Source organism: Ambystoma mexicanum, chromosome 14 (assembly GCF_040938575.1).
Source record: "Ambystoma mexicanum isolate Mex_15411 chromosome 14, UKY_AmexF1_1, whole genome shotgun sequence".
In the NCBI taxonomy this organism is placed as follows: Eukaryota; Metazoa; Chordata; class Amphibia; order Caudata; family Ambystomatidae; genus Ambystoma; species Ambystoma mexicanum.
This window is the reverse complement of record NC_090940.1, coordinates 441,923,137-441,939,242: the sequence shown is the minus strand read 5'-3', so window position 1 is coordinate 441,939,242 and position 16,106 is coordinate 441,923,137. Positions and strand designations below refer to the sequence as shown.

The 16,106-nt window shown below is 47.8% G+C and overlaps 1 protein-coding gene across 7 annotated transcripts in view; it reads left to right on the top strand.

The window, feature by feature from the left end:
- The window catches only part of ZNF410 (zinc finger protein 410), a 1,181,063-nt gene that overhangs the window by 368,833 nt on the left and 796,124 nt on the right, over positions 1-16,106 (top strand). For all 7 annotated transcript variants that reach the window (XR_011283761.1, XR_011283762.1, XM_069637659.1 and 4 more), the window contains one exon: positions 6,284-6,496. Coding sequence is in view for 5 of the 7 variants with exons in the window: in XM_069637659.1 (XP_069493760.1) it covers positions 6,284-6,496 (213 nt within the window). In the remaining 2 variants the exon portion in view is untranslated. The remainder of the gene's footprint in view (positions 1-6,283; positions 6,497-16,106) is intronic.

The following is a 16,106-nucleotide window of genomic DNA, read 5'->3' as shown; positions in this document are numbered from 1 at the left end:
ATCTGGTACCTCCAAGTTTGTTGATGTAGCGGACTGCTGAAAAGTTGTCCATCTTCAACAATACGCAGCATTTGATTCTGCCTTTGGCGAATTCTTGCACCGCAAAGGAGCCTGCCAGCAGCTCGAGACAGTTTATGTGGAGCCACAGTTCTTCCTCGGACCACTTCCCTCCTGTCTCTAATTGTTTGCATCGGGCTCCCCAGCCTGCCCTGCTTGCGTCGGATTCTATGACTAAATCTGGGACGTTGCCAAATATGGCTTGATCGTTCCAGGCTTCCATGTTCTGTAGCCACCAGTGAAGTTCTGAGGTGGCTTCGTCGTCTAGCTCTGTTAGCTGGTGATAAGTGAGACCTCCCTGCAGGTGTCTGATCCTGAGACGCTGCAGCGCTCTGTAGTGGAGTGGGCCTGGGAAGATGGCTTAAATGGAAGCTGCAAGCAGCCCCACTATCCGGCTAGATTCCGTAGCGAAATTACTTTCTACGCTATCACCGCTCTGAGCTCCTTCTTGATCGCTTTCAGTTTGTGATTCGGCAACTCTAGCGTCACTTTTCTGGTTTCTATAGTTAACCCCTAGGAATTCGATCCTCTGGACTGGCTGCAACTGCGATTTGTCTAGGGTTCCCAGAAATCCCAGGGAGGACAAGAGAGACAATATCCAAGACACATCGATGACTAGGGATGGCTTGTCTGCCCCTAGTACCAGGATATCGTCTAGGTATATTATTATACAAATACCTCTCTCCCTTATGGCCGAGGCCACTGGCTGCATCAGCTTGGTGAAAGCCCACAGTGCTGAGGCAAGGCCGAAAGGTAGACATTTGAACCGCCAGACTTCTCTATTCCAGCTAAAACGCAGAAATCCGCAATGAACTTTCGCTATTGGTATCATCAAGTATGCATCTTTGAGGTCCAGGCGTGCTAGCCAGTCCCCCGAGCGCAGCAAGTCTCTGAGAAGGTGAATCCCCTCCATCTTGAAATGATTGTACCTCAGCCATTTGTTCAGGCTTTTCAGATTGATAACGGGGCGGACCTTTTCCTTCCTGTGCACCATGAACATATTGCTGATGAAGCCTGGTCCTACGCCCGTCTCGCGCTCTATTGCGTCCTTTTGCTGCAGATTCTCTAAATCGCTTTGGAAAAGGGCAGCTTCTAGTGTTGACATCCAAATCGGATGTGGTTGTAGCTCTTGAATACAGTCGCCCAGGAAGTCTATTGCATCCCCTCTACTGCGCGTCGCACCCATGCATCGTTGGATAAGGCATACCATGCGCTCAAGAACTGAAGGGTCCTGCCCCCCACTTGGATACTGGGAGTACTCACCGCCAGAGGCTCCGAGTTGCCTGTAGGCTCCTCTCTGCCTGCGCCCTCTTGGAAATCTCGCTCTGGAAGGGAAGAAAGCGTCTTGCTGCCTCCCTTCCCAGTACTGTGACCGATGTCCTTGGGGTCTGCAATGGAAGGCTGCACGACCAAACGCTCAACCCCGCTGGTGCCTGGTCCCTGCGAAAACCCGCCCAGGAAAGATCCTTCGAATGGAACTTTGGGCTTTCTCAAGGGCTGAGTAGGTCCCTACAAACTGAGCCATCTCCTTGGCGAACGCTTCTCCGAAAAGAAGACCTTTGGCTCCTTGCTCTGCTTTGTAGGACGAGAGGTCACTCAACTTGGAGTCCATTTTTAGGAATAGTCCCCTTCTCTCCGATGAGAGGGCGCAGTTGGCGTTCCCCAACAAACAGACCGTGTGCAGAGCCCAATTGGCTAGGATGGTAGGATCTATAGGTGTTCGTTATCTTTAGTTTTCTCTGCAAGGTCCATAATCTTTGCCAAAGGACCGGCCAGGTCGAGGACCTTATCCTGGCACCCTCTCCATGCTCTGTCTACGCCCTTACGGACATCTCTCGAGGCTTTCGTAGCAAAGGTGACCATCTTCGGGTCAAGGTCTGGAGTTTCCAACAGCTTATCGGGCCGCTCTGGACGGGGGCATTGCGCTCTCATGCGTGAGCGCACCTCCTTGTCCAAGGGCTTTCATATGTGTTGCACCATATAGAGTGCTACCCTGGAGGGAACCCACTCCGCCGACTTGGGATGCCGGATGGCTTCTGGGTCAAACATAGTATCGATATAGTCTTCCCCTTCGGGATAGGAGTGTCTACTGCAGGGTGCTCTGGGAGCTCTTCCTCCTCCCCGCCTTCATCGTCAGGCGAATAGCCCTCATCTATGTCCCCTGTATTATTCACCACTGGGGCAGGGGGTCTGGGCTGAAGATCAGCTGATTTTGCCAGGAAGGCCTCATTAAGTCTCGTGACAGGGTCATCTGCTTCTTGTGGGTCAGGGGGGGGGGGGGATCAGTGAGCTTTTGCTCTTCCGAGCCTTGCACCCCTGTTCAACCCCACTCAAGGGGTGTCCAACCGACGTGCCCTCACCTGGGCTGAGTACTCTCTTTTTCTTGGAGGACTTCTGCTCTCTGTCCTGCATCCATGCTTCTAGCATGTCTAGTATGTGTGTTATAGGGTGCACGCCTTCTGCCACAGCTTGGGAGAGGGAATCTCCTAGCACCTTCTTAAAACTCAATGAGAGGTCACTCTCTTGCTGGGAGGGTTCCTCCCCCCCACTCCTCTTCGCTATATTCTGGCGTGGTAGAGTGGTCTCCCCCATACTGAGCCATCTTACTTGAGTTAGCAGGGCTAACAAATCGGGGTCGGCTGCTGAGGCTCACGTGTGGGTATGTATCAGGCCTACACTGGGACACGTCATGAGCTTAACTGCTCCGTTTGTATCTTCTCATAAATCACGTTCTTCTTTTAAAAAAAATGTTTTTATATGCACCACTGTAGAGTATCCGTGTCTGTCTCCTTCTCGCAACAAGACTGCAATGAAGGAGAGGCCTGGGGGATGACGGGAATGATTGAAATCCTCCGCTCCCCGGGTCCTAGTGTGCGCCCGCTGTGCGAGCTACGCTTCGTGGAGCGGGCCGGGTGCCTATTGCCAGTTGATATGCTTGCGGCTCCGGCTCCACGCTGAAACTGGGCAACCTTCGTGTGGAGCTGCGACCGGGCCGCGGACACACTGAATTCTTTCGTGAAGCGACGTTTGTCGCTTATGAGATATAAAAGGCCCAAAGGCAGCGTTACCCATACGCGTAATAACGACAATACTGAGGAGAATTCTATAAATTCGTTGGTATATGCGCACGGCTTAAACCTATTGCGCGCTTCTAAATTACTAATGTACACAATACTTTGTGAATATTACAATCCATACAATGTTAGAGAAAACCATATGATTCACTTAACTGACTGGCAGCAAAAAGAAGAAAGGATCTTGGGAGGATGTCTCTTATAGGAGAGACAGGCGCCAGATTGGTGGAAAGACACTACCTCAGGACCTCATAGATAGAAGAGGTTCATGGGACTTGCTGTTTTCGCAGAGAAGAGCCTTTAGGATGAAAGTTAAGCCATTTAAACTAGAGAAACATTTTCTTGTTGGCTCAAAAAAAAATGTATTTGAGTTTAAATGTTTGAAGTTGAATAGCTGCATTGGTAGCAATAAAGAAAGTTACAGCATAATGCTCGCCTCCGTCTTGCCATTGAATGAGTGAAAACGTCCTGTATTTGTTTATTTTTTTCATTTGCGCTGCCATTAATGAAACTTTTGTTTTAATTTCAATAGGCTTACGTTTCATTTTCGCCTTATAGTGCAACTGTTAGCCCAAATATGTCCATGTTTGTATCTTTTCTAGTGGCTCTTTGCCAATAAACAATGTAAACATTGTTGCGGCCTGATTTTTTAGTGTCCGACATAATTAAACATTTTAGTTTTGCAGGCATTCATTTCGAGATCCAGATCATTTATATAAGATTTGAAACAGTCAAGAGAGCGTTGATGGCATACCAGCATTTGGTCAAGCATTATAGACTGTCCAGCAACAGTGTTTTCCTAAATAGTTGCATCGTGCTCTGCTCCACTGTTGCTCCCAAAGACGGGAGCCCCAGCTCGCGCCTGATTGCTGCCATAGAAGCCGACTTGGGCACGCCCAAAACTGATTTCCATAGGAGTCCTTCCCGTTTTGGCCATATCGAAGTTGGCATATTTAAGGTGGCGTCCATTCCATATAGGAGTGAGGGAACCACTTTAGTCTTGTAAAACTGAATGGCTGGGAGAAGCAAGAATCTGCCAAATTTAGTGTCAATGGCTCTTGTTTGTGCAGTGAGGTGTTAGCTTTTTCACAAAGACTCTTCTGCATTGTGATTTCCCTTGCTGATCCATCGATCAGCACTCCTAGGTACTTGAAGTGCGTCACAACTTCAATTTTGGTCGTGTCCATCAGGGCAGTGGTTGCCATAAATTTGTCGACTGTTCTGGGAGATCTAGTGAGATCTACCACTTTTCGGGGCTTCTGAGCTGCGTCATGTGTCCCTTCGTGGTTTGTGGTGGTTTTTGGGCTCAGTGGTTTCATTTGCGATAGCTGGGTCGAGTTGCTATGTTTGACTGCATCAACGGCTGCTGGTTCAGCTAATTTGTGTGATTGTCTGTTTTTTGTTGACATCTTGTTTCCGGGCTATTTTTGGTTCGACTGTGATTGGAGTTGAAGCTGGGCTTGTCATTGTGCCCAGCACCACGTTGGATTTAATGAAGATTGGGGCTAATTCATGATAGTTACTCGCGTTCCGCCTTTGCGTTTCTTTCGCCACACTATTTGCTTGGGATACAATAGCCGTCCGTGTTGAATGCAGTATGTCTTCTAATGAAGCACGTTTTAGTTCCCATGCCCTTTGCTGGTCGATGCTCCTTGACTCCATTGTTGTGATGTAGCCTTCTACAAAGGTGAGTTTGTAGTTCATAGTCGCGATTAATGTTATATTTTCTTGCAGCAAGTCGTTTATTGCCTCATATAATTTGTAGAACGGCGCCAGAGCAATTGTGACCACAGACATGATCGTTAGTAGGCCATTTTTTTTATTTGGGGAATCCTTTTGGGTCGCTAGTGATATTTAGCTGAATCTTCTATTCTTTGGAGGGGTATGGATGGTCGATGGGCGCTGGTTTATTGAAGGTGAGTAAGAAGTAGATGGCTTGTCTCTAAGTCCGATGCTTTTGGAAGGGGAACTTTCTTAGATCTTGAGTTATCTGGAGTGTAGCCTGCGACGTCCTCTCGGTTGTTGTGTGTTTTGGGTTCTCGTCCCGCCTGAAGATGGGGTTTTGTCCAAAAGTAGCGCGATTTTCGCTCTGTGTTTGCGCTGTCCGGCCTCGTGTGCGTGTATGTCTCTGATAGATGTCACATGCTTGTTGGCTGGTAGATTTGTTCACGGACAGGGGGGACCGGCCATCAGTTTCTATGACAGTGCTTTCTTTGTCTTCGTTCTTTGTGCTCGTTTGCGCTTTATGGAGTGGAAAGGACTGCACAGGAACAGTGATCTCTAGGTCGTTGTCCACGTGTGTGTCAACTGGTAGAGCAGGTGGTACTAGACTTGAAGCCCAGGATTCCTCTGAGAGGGGATTACATGTGGTGTTTAGTGCGGTCACATTTGCATTTTTGCAGTGCCAAAGATCATTTGAGTCGTTTGAGGTGCTGGGTCTTTGTTCCTGCTCAGGTCCAGAGATTGAAGGAATCTCGGCTCCGCTCCCAACAACTTTCCGGGTAACCCGCTCTGGGACCAGCGGGAACCACCCTCTGGTACCCCCGGCTGGCACACCACTCACCTCAGCGGTCGTCGGGCAGCTGGTTTGTGCGAGGGAGAGATCTTACCTCCGGCAGGATTCACTGGGGTGGGAAATCATTGGACGAGATGCCGCTGTGCGGTCAGACTCGATTACTATCTGGGTTCTGCTGACAGGCGTCTGAATATGGGGGTCGCCAGAAGGAGTGAGTGTGCTCACCGTTGTTACGGTGGTAGGTCATTCACTGCTTACAGTTGTAGTAGGTTTTGTGAAGTTGCGTTTTCTTTATGTGCAACGTCTTGAGTACCCACACCCTAACGTTTACGGATGGACAGTATGTTTCTGAGTAATTAGATTGTGAATCGCAGTGGAAGTTTTTGAGTTGCACTTTTACTATGAGCAGGTTTAAAAGGCAGAGGTCTCCTACTATGTAGAGTATATTTTCTAATATAGTGTGTTTTCTGTTCGAACAGTGGTTTGTATCTTCTCTTTTCTCGAGACAGTGATTTTCTGCAATGATTTGTTTAAATTGCTGACCTGTGCTCTCTTTTAAATTAAGTTCAACCTTCTTCATTGCAGGTAACTTATTCTCTGGAAATGCAAGTCTTAATAAAATCAATTTGTTTTCCAGATGCCTCTGCAAATCCCCACGAACCGGCCAAACATGTGCCATCGTCTATCCTGCTGAAAAGTGTGGATGTGGGACATGAAGCTGAGGAATCTGAGGCCCAGTGTGTGCAGAAACCTCCTGCAATTTTATCAGATTCAGAAACGGCCTCCTTCTTGCAGTACATGCAATCAAGTGACAGCACCTCCTTCATCCTACTAAATCTGACAAGAGCAGGTACTGTGCATGGCGGGAGACAGTGAGTTTATGACCATCATATCTATCAACGAGAAGCGTCCACAAATGTGTCTGCATTACAGTGTCATTTAGTGAGCATGTAGCAGGAAGTGATAAGTGACAAGGGAGAGTAAGTCTGTTACTGGGATGAGAAGGCAAGTGTGATTAAGAATTCATGGCCACTGCTTGTGTGATACAAGCTTCAAAGCGCCATACTAACAGCAAGCCTATATTAAATGAACCAGGAGCCTCTCAACTATTCTAGCTTTGTGCAGTGAATATGAGGCATAGTTCTCTTAAAACAGTACATTTCTCTCTTCTTCGTTACAGTTCACTTATATTTGCATTTAAATCGACCTTCTTTTAAGCCTTTTATATATATTCAACTGCATTTTTCCTCCACTGGGTTGTAAGTGTTTATTTTTCTTTTCAAATTCAACTTTGTCATTTTTCAGTAAACAATGCCACAGCACTGCCAAGAATCAGTATCAAGCCAAAATATTCCCCATAACAATGACTCCCAACAAACTTCACTTGACATATTGATCCCACGTCCCTTCCCACCTCCCCCTCCCAACTCATGCTGTTACTACCACCTGACTCAAGCAAACCCCCTCCGAGTACGGTCATTCGTTGTTTCAGTCCGTTACTTCTCCATTTTCTTGCGCCCTTGACCACCTCCACTCTTGCACATTGTAAAAGTTAACCTTCCACCACCGCTGCCCCCTGACAGGCCCTTTGAACTCCAGCTCAGGCTTCCGTTGGCATCTACCTGTTCCTGAATTTTGTAAGGAAGGCATGGCATCAACAGTAAGACAGACACAAGTGACTACAGTTCAAGGGTGTTTATTGAACCTTCACAAGGGTGAGATAAACACCTATCTAAACCTAAACCTACAGATGGGAGCAAACTACGACCATCAAATAATAATGCAGTCCTAGTGGAGTCTTGTCAAATTAAAAGGGCCTACACTAAAAAACATATTGCCAAACCTTACTACTAATGTACAAATAATGTGGGGCAATGTTAATGAAAAAAAAAAGTATTAACAAAATGATAAGTTGGGATGTTCGGGCCGTTGGCCTCCATTCCCCACATTTTCAGCACAGGCATGGCGGTTCACTCGAGCAAAGCACACACTCTGGCTTCTGGGGCACAAAGACACAGTTCAACTTTAACATTTCTATACCTTCTGTGTTCAAGTCTCTTTACTTCTTGCAAGTCTCTTGAGGTTCTACTACACAAAAACAACAATGAAACTTTCTTTTCCTTTATCCAGTATTCAATTTGGATTTTCACCCTGGATCCCCCTCAGCCAGGCTCAGATCCCTTTCCAAGTATGTTCAGATAATTCTTTGTCGGGTGACTCACGGTTCACCCAGGATCCCCCTCTCTTTCACTCAATTAGTCTCCCTCAGCCGGGCTCGGACCAATTAAGATGCACTTTACACTATCGAAGACTTTCAAATGTGCACAGGATTTAGCTTGACCTGTTGCATGACCACTTCGATCGTATTATTCCTTTTACTCACACTCGCATCACACTCGCATCAGTTGTATACCTAACATACTTTCGAATGAGCATCCACGTGGCGCCGGACCACTCTGTGTATGTTATCTTTTTCTCGCCTTCCAAAGTTCAATTGCAAAGTTCAAATGATCTCTGCGTCGCTTTTTGCAAACGCCTTTCACACTGTTCTGTTTGTACAATGTTGCCGCTTGCAACCTTGGTTCAAAACACAAGCCGGTTTGGTATCAGTCTCTCAGAGTCACCGGCTGTGCTGTATTTTCTGACACTGCTTTATTGTAGGAGCCAAGAACAGTAACACGGCGGCAATCACTCCACCCCGGTTCGGTTATCGACGCGGGAGAGCACCGGGTACCTCCGACAAAATTTGCAGGTTTGATCTGCCTTCGTTCCTGGTCTTGGGTTTCTTACTTTCCAAGGCTCATTGAACGGTCATGAATGGTCACGGGTACTTCCCTCCTTGCGACTCTCTCTAGTCTCGCCGTCTTTCTCCTTGTACTAAACTGCCATCTTGGAACTGCTGTTTCCTCGTGCAGTTTGCCTCACTCAGAGTGTGCTTTCGTGATCAGCCTTTTATCCTTGTGGGGAAGTGTGATGGAAGTTTGGTGAGTGTAATAATCCGTAATTGCCTGTCCATGGTGTTGGGACATGTCAGGTATTAGTCCGTTGTCACTCACAGTAAACTGTCCGTGAGAAAGAGTTTGTGCAGGGGTGAATTCCTATGTATCCTACCTGATGGCATGGGGAAAAGGTGTTCTTGGGAAGGGGATACCGCTTCTCTGGCTCCGGTGTCCAACTTCCACTCCCCGAAGGCCGCTCATCCAGGTGATCCTCCCTCACTAGTCCACCCCAGGAACTGTATCCAAAAGCGATGGCCATTTCCTGGCCACCTGGATGATAGATCCCCGGGGACTAGCGGGTGAGAGTTTCTCAAAATTCCCCCCATTCCATTTCAGCACTCTTCCCCCCCCAATCACCCTCCCCCCATGCCGTGTATGGCTGCTGTGATCCTTTCCATCACATATATACTTTTTTCTCCCAGTATTTATCTATTCCTTCTTCCCCGGGAGCAACAACCTCTTCCAGTACATTGCCAAGCACGTCCTTCCCGCTAGCAGCAGAAAATGCGGTAGTCGTGGGAGGCTGCTGTATTCCCCCTCACTCCCCTCCAGATCGAGTAATACGAATAACCGCGTCTTTGTTCAGGTTTTTCTCTCTAATTCCTTAATCCATCCGAGCACCTCATCCCAGTTCATTTGAACCCTCTGACAGCCCCACCACAAGTGCCAATAGTCGGACCGCTCCCCACATTCATGCCAGGAGAGAGGACTTTCTTCTGGAAACATCCCAGAGAGTCGCACCGGGTCATATTGCCACCTATGGAGTAGTATGGCGTTTATACTGGCAGGCAATGGAACCCCTGTACGCTCTACAACACATCTGGCCCCAAAAATGGTCAAACATTATCCCAATAGATGCCCCATGTGCACTTTTCCCTGGAGCGCTTTTTTATTATATTTTCTTCCAATATATATATAGACAGCGGAAGAGAGTGGTACAGGACCAACAAGGATGAATGTATTACAATCAATAGAAATTGTTAGTGTATCTCTTATGCTATCCTTGTTAGATAGGCGTTAGACCACCGCAACCTAGTTGACATCACACTAGGTAGGGATAGTTAGAACTTCGCTCTATCCTTTCTGTCTTCTTTCATAGCCTTGTTTCTTAAAACAACTATAAGTACAATCTTGGTCCATACCACTGGGTTTTCTTTGTTCTGGAGTTGTCTCTGGATGGATATTGGCTGCTACTAAAAACAATACAGATATGTTTTTTGCCTGTTCTTTTGTGTTAAAATAGATTGAGTAAGGGCAATACCCTGTAAAATTGATTGATTCTGCCCCCCTGTTTGATCACAACTCACAAATGGTCATCCACCTCCACCCCCAAATCTCCTTGTCATTTCCTACGGAGCTTCTCTGTGCTGTCACTGCTCACCTCCACCAGCGCCTGATATAAAGATGAGATTAAGCCTCTCATTTCACCTTTCAAGTCCAAGACCTTCTCCAGGGGTGTTAGTGCCCTTGTATCATATCCTTGTAGGGCTCTGCTGTAATCGCCCCCTTCAGCTGTAGGGATGAGAACACAGAGTTTCCTTATTCCCAGCACTTCCTCCAGATCTACCAGTGAGATGAAGCGGCCATTCTTCTACTGCTGGCCCATCCTTGTTAGCCCCGCCTCAAACCACATCTGGAACCTATCCAGGTTTGGGATTAGGTCCCTCACCCCTGGAACCCACAGGTGGCTCACCGGTGAGGACCACATTGTTACCGCCCTCATCTCCGGGCCCTTCCTCCAAATGCTCCAGTTGACCACAAAATAGGTTGTTCCCTAATCCTTCTCAGCGTACGTTGTCATGGTACCCAAATCCACTCACCCACCGTCCCCCGGACTAAGTTAAAAGTTGTCCAAGCCCACCCATTGGGAGTCCCGCTGATCCCTCAGATGTGGAACCAGGACACTGAGCTGTGCAGCTTTGTAGTATAGGTAGATGTCTGGGAGGCCTAACCCCCCTCTGTCCTTTGGAAGTACCAGTACCTCTTATGCCACCCTGGCTTTTTCCCCCTGCCACAGGAACCGCAGGAGTCGGCCCCTAACCTCCCGGAAGAATGAGTCAGGGATCTGAATTGGGAGCATCTAGAATAGATAAAGAATTCTGGGGAGAAAATATATCTTTATGGCGTTCAACCGACCAGCCATGAGATAGTCAATTTGCCCCATCTTTCCAAATCATCAAATAACCTTGCTAACAGTGGGAGGGAAGTTTGCTTCGTATAGACCACCCATTTCCGTTGTGACATTTATCCGTATATACCGCAGCTTATTCTCCTCAATCTTCATTCACAGTGCAGTACGACCCCACCTATTGTCGTACCCCTTCGGGTCTAACAGGAACAGAATGGATTTCCCTTTATTAATTGAAAAACCTGAGAACTCCCCATATTCCTCCACTATTTCCACCATCACTGGGACCGAAGACACTGGGTTCCTAGGATGCAACAGAATATCATTGGCATTCATACCCCGCTTGTATTTCACTCCTGCCACGTTAATACCTTCAACTCGGGGGTCATTCCGCAGCCTCTGGGCCAGGGGCTCCAAGGATAGAGCAAAGAGCAACAGTGAAAGGGCACCTGATGCCAGCTCCAGAAGCTCCCTCGCTACACACAAATAGTCTTATCTGAGTATATGTCACATGGAGTGCACAGTAGAACGTAAATCCCCTTTCCCAAGGGTGAAAGAAACGCAAGGCGTCCCACAAGCAGTGCAAGTCCAGACAAACCTGCAGTCTGTTGCCCCATATATGGGGTCCTCGCTGTTGTCGTTCCCATAGTTCTCCTATCCAGCTGCACATCTGCCCACATGTTGAGATCCCCTCCCCCTACCAGGTATCCCGTCCCCTCATCCAAAATTCTCGCCAGCACGGGTTTGAGAAAATGTAGCTGACGATGGTTAGGAGCGTATAATGCCACAAAGGTGAAACTGAACCGCCGCATAGGACCCGACAACAGAACCACCCTCCCCTCTGTGCACCTTCACACTATTGCTACCTCCATTTTCAGTGTTTTATGCAACAGAATACTGACACCCCCCTTTCTTGAGTCCCTAGAGCTCCAGTATTCCTGTCTCACAAGACCACAGGGAATTCTCCATTCCTCCCCCTGGCGAACCGTGTCCCCTGGAGGAAGAGAACATCAATCCCAGACCTCCGGAATTTCCTTTCCACTAAGGACCTTTTGGTTGGTGAATTAAGCCCTTTAACATTCAGTGTGCAGATCTGCAAGCAATCATTCCTCTCCCCCTATTTCAGTCCGCTATCGCCCCACCTGTAACACATCCCTTTGGAGAGACCTCCTCAAGCACCAGGTAGTTTCACTGTGAGTCATGACAGCGCATAGTAATCGTACCCCCTCTAGAACTCTCCTCCCTCCCCAACAACTACCTTTCCTCCCCCACCCCCCCTCCCCTGCGGCGAATAGGTTCTGCCAGTTACCATCACTGGACGAACCATGGACCACCAATAGGACCCGAATCCCGGGGCCAACAACTTAAACACCACCAAAACAAGAGCCCCCACTTCACTCTTCTTACCTCAACATTCCCCCCCCCCCTAAAACACTCCCATCCACACCCATCCGGTAACCATAAGCACCTTACCCCAAAACCAAATGTAGTAACCAGCCACGTCAACTGTCTTCGAGTGAGGGTCCATCACATTCCCCTTAAAGGACCTCCTATCCACTACCGTTCCCCTCAAAAGTCCGCATGTGATCTTCCTCTTGAACCCATGAACAAAAAGACCTTCGGGACAGGCGGATCCTGCAAAAAGATACAGATAATGGATCAAGTACCCCCTACTGGCAGGGTGTTTAGTTCCTGAATTTCCTCGAGCCCGGCACCTTGCGCCTCTTCCGTCCTTGTATGCGCCACCTTCTGTCCTCAGGGCCCTTCGACCCTCCTTCTGATGCGGACTCCCTTTCCCCCATCAACTCCCTGGTGACCCTGTGTATATCATCCCCCGTGACCAGCTTATAGTCAAACCCATCCACCTCGAAGGAGATGGGGAAGCCCCATCTGTATTGTACCCCCTTCTCATTCCACCATATCATGAGGGGTGCACATAGATGTCTCTTTGCCAACGTAAGGGAAGACCGGTCTTGAAAGATCGTGACTTTGGCATTACCCAGCATCACCGTACCTATCCCCCTCCCTGTTTCCAGTATATTCTGCTTATCGGGATGGTTATGGAAGCAAGCCAACACGGATCTCGGACCTATATAAAAGAGTATATATATGCATAGTATATACATTCCAACAGAAATTAAAAAAATATAGTTGTGATAAATGAAAATAAAAACCATACCATATTGTGTCAAAACATCAGGTCAGGATGGAGTATTAAGTTCAGGGTAGTGGAAAGAAATTTCACAAAAAATGTAAAGAAAACACATATTGGCATATTCCATCTGTCTATATAATAGACTTGAAATTTTCTTTCCACTACCCTGAAATTACTACTCCATCCTGACCAGATGTTTTGACACAATATGATATGGTTTTTATTTTCATTTATCACAACTATCATTTTTCAATTTCTGTTGGAATGTATATACTATGCATATATATATTTTCTCTTTCATTTGTTATAATTAATATATGCAATTCATGTTATTGACACAAATTGGTGAATTTACAAACGGCCTTGAAAATGACCTATGGTAGAAACACGTGTCAGCTGTCTACTACACAAGAAATTAAAAAGACATTGATACATCCAAACATTTGGAGTTATTATTCAGGCACCATAGGTGTCATTATTGGACTTTTTCAATATTTGAATTGGGTCAGAGGACGGGACATCTTCCCATTTTCATCATTTTTCATTTACCATTTTCAAAACTTTGTAGGAGGTTTTGCGGGAATGGAACTGCCCGCGGCCATCCCTCTTTTATCATATTAATAAAAAGATGGTAGATAAGTCGAGAGTGGATACTAGCCCACAGTGATCTAACGATCCCACACTTTGGATTCATTTTTAGATTTAAAAAGAGGCTGTTAAAATAGAGAACCAGGGCTCGGGAGACAGTGAGCTTCTGGAGGAAGAAGCGGAAAGGCAGAGTAGCTCTGAGGAGGTGCAGTAGGAAGTTTGACTTTTTAGAGACAGCAGAGATATGGGCAGAGATGGAAAGCGTGGAATCAAAGATGACCCAGAGGTTCTTAGCTTCGCAGGTGGTGGTAGGAGGGCGGGCCAAGGGATGCCGGCCAGAGAGTGAGGGGAAAGGAGGGTGAAGGTGTGCCGATGAGGAGGATCTCTGTCTTGCTGGCATTCAGGCAGAGATCATTGGCGGCACACGAACCCTGAATGTCAGTTAGGCAATCAGAGATGAGAGGAGGTGGCAGAGGGAAGCTTGAAAATGAGTTGTCGTCAGGATAGCACTGGAAATTGGAGCAGAAAATGGCAATGCAGTGGGCAAGAGTTGACAGGTATTGGTTGAAAAGCCAGGGTGAGAGGTTAGACCCCTGGGGAACGCCACAGGTAGAAAAGGAGATGGTGAAAGGAAGGACCCAAGTTGTACCTGGGAGGGTCGATCGGAGAGGAAAGAGGTCAGCCAGGCCAGAGCCTGATTGGTGATACCCAGGTTGTCACAGAGACAGTTGAGCAGGATGGTATGGTTGACTGTGACGAAGGCAGAAGAGAGATCGAATAGGATGAGGACAGAGGGAATGTTAGAGTCAAGGTTGTAGAGCAGAACGTCACAGATGTTTAGGAGAGCAGTTTCCGTGCTTCTGGCAGCTCTAAAGCCAGACTGATGGTCGTGGAGACAGCCAACAGAATCAGAATGAAGGTTAAGCTGAGAGATGGCCAGCTTTTCCAGGAGTTTGCCCAGAAAAGGAGTAATGGAAATTTGGCGATAGCAGGACAAGAAGGATCAGGCGTGGGTTTCTTGAGAAGAGGGGGCACAAGAGAGTGCTTCAGAGGGGAGGGGAAGGCTCCTGAGGCAAAGGAGTGGTTGCAGAAATCGGCAAGGGCCGGAGCGAGGGTATCAATGTGGTCCTTGATGGCTTTAAAGGAACAGGGAGGAACCTGTTTTGACAAGGCTTTCATAGATCGGGCTTATCTTGCGACCTTGTCAGGGGAGAAAAGAGGAAAGGACGAGAAGGAGGGATGGGGTGGCTGAAAGAGGGTCAGCGTTCATAGGAGAAGGGAGAGGAGGAGAGTGTGGACAGTATGTCGTGGGTTTTTGAGGGATCTGTGTGATATTTCCATCACGGAAAAGTCAGCGATAGAAAAGTTTGCATAGGAAATGTACGCACTACAAATGTTTGTACATTTCCCATGTGAACATCCAATAGAAAACATACATACACTCCCACCCACAACACAGCCCCCGACCCATACCCCAACACACCCCAATCCACTCCCCCAACCCCTTACATACCTTTCCTTGCTTCGCGCTGTGTCCCTGCTGCGCCGGTTCACTTTTTTTCTTTTTTGTTTTTTTTGCGTGGGTGAGCTGCAGGGGTGTCCCCTGAAACACCCGGCTCACTATACTCTATAGTATAGTGAGCGGGGTGTTGCGGGGGACACCCCCGCAGCCCCCAGCTTTTCATTTTTTATTTTTTTTTCTGCAGGGGACTGGGGGGGGGGGGCGCACCTCCCAGCCCCATACCGACCCCACCTAAACACATACCACGAAAAGTTCAAACTTTTGGTAGTTGGAACTTTTCATGGTGTGTGTTTTAGGTCTTTTGGTGGGATCGGTAATTTTTATTCAGACATTTCGTCCAAAACCTTTTTGAGATGAAGTGAGAGGTCAAGGGCATTGCAAAGAGCCTGGGTGGCGACAGGAGGGGTAGAGACTGCAGCAGGGTTGGCCAGCTCCTTGCAGATTTGAAAGAGTTTGGCCGAGTAATTAGATGCTGCAGAGACACAGGCTTGGATGCGGGCTCTCTTATTTGTGCAGAAAGAGAGTCGGTATTGCCTTTGGAGCAGGCGACATGCCAGTTTGTCAGAGGATGAACAAGAAGCCCTCCATTTCCTCTCAGCTGCCCTACACTTACGTTGAAGTGTAGCTAGGTCAGAGTCATACCGAGAATTGCATTTGGCTTTGGAATTCAAACAGATCCTCATGACAGAGGCAAGAGCATCAAGAGTATCAGAAATAGAAGAGTATCAGGATGGGATTCAGCCAGAGCTGGAGGGTGGGGGAGAGAAGGTGGCGGTGAAAGCCTCCAATGACACACGCTTCATGGGCCGGATGTCCGAGTAGGTAAGTGGCAGTGTTGGGGTGTGCTTGGCCTGGGGGGGAAGAGAGGGAGAGGTGAGATGAGATGAGAAGAGAGGAAGCAGTGATCGCTCCAGGAGAGAAGAGTGGTCAGAGGATGGACAGGGGGAGATCAAGACATCAAGTGTGTGCCCTGCAGAGTGAGTCGGGCCAGAGGGGAGGATAGAGAGGGATAGAGAGTGGCAGAGGTCACGGAAGAGTAGAGAGGATGAACAAGGAGAGTCTAGATGG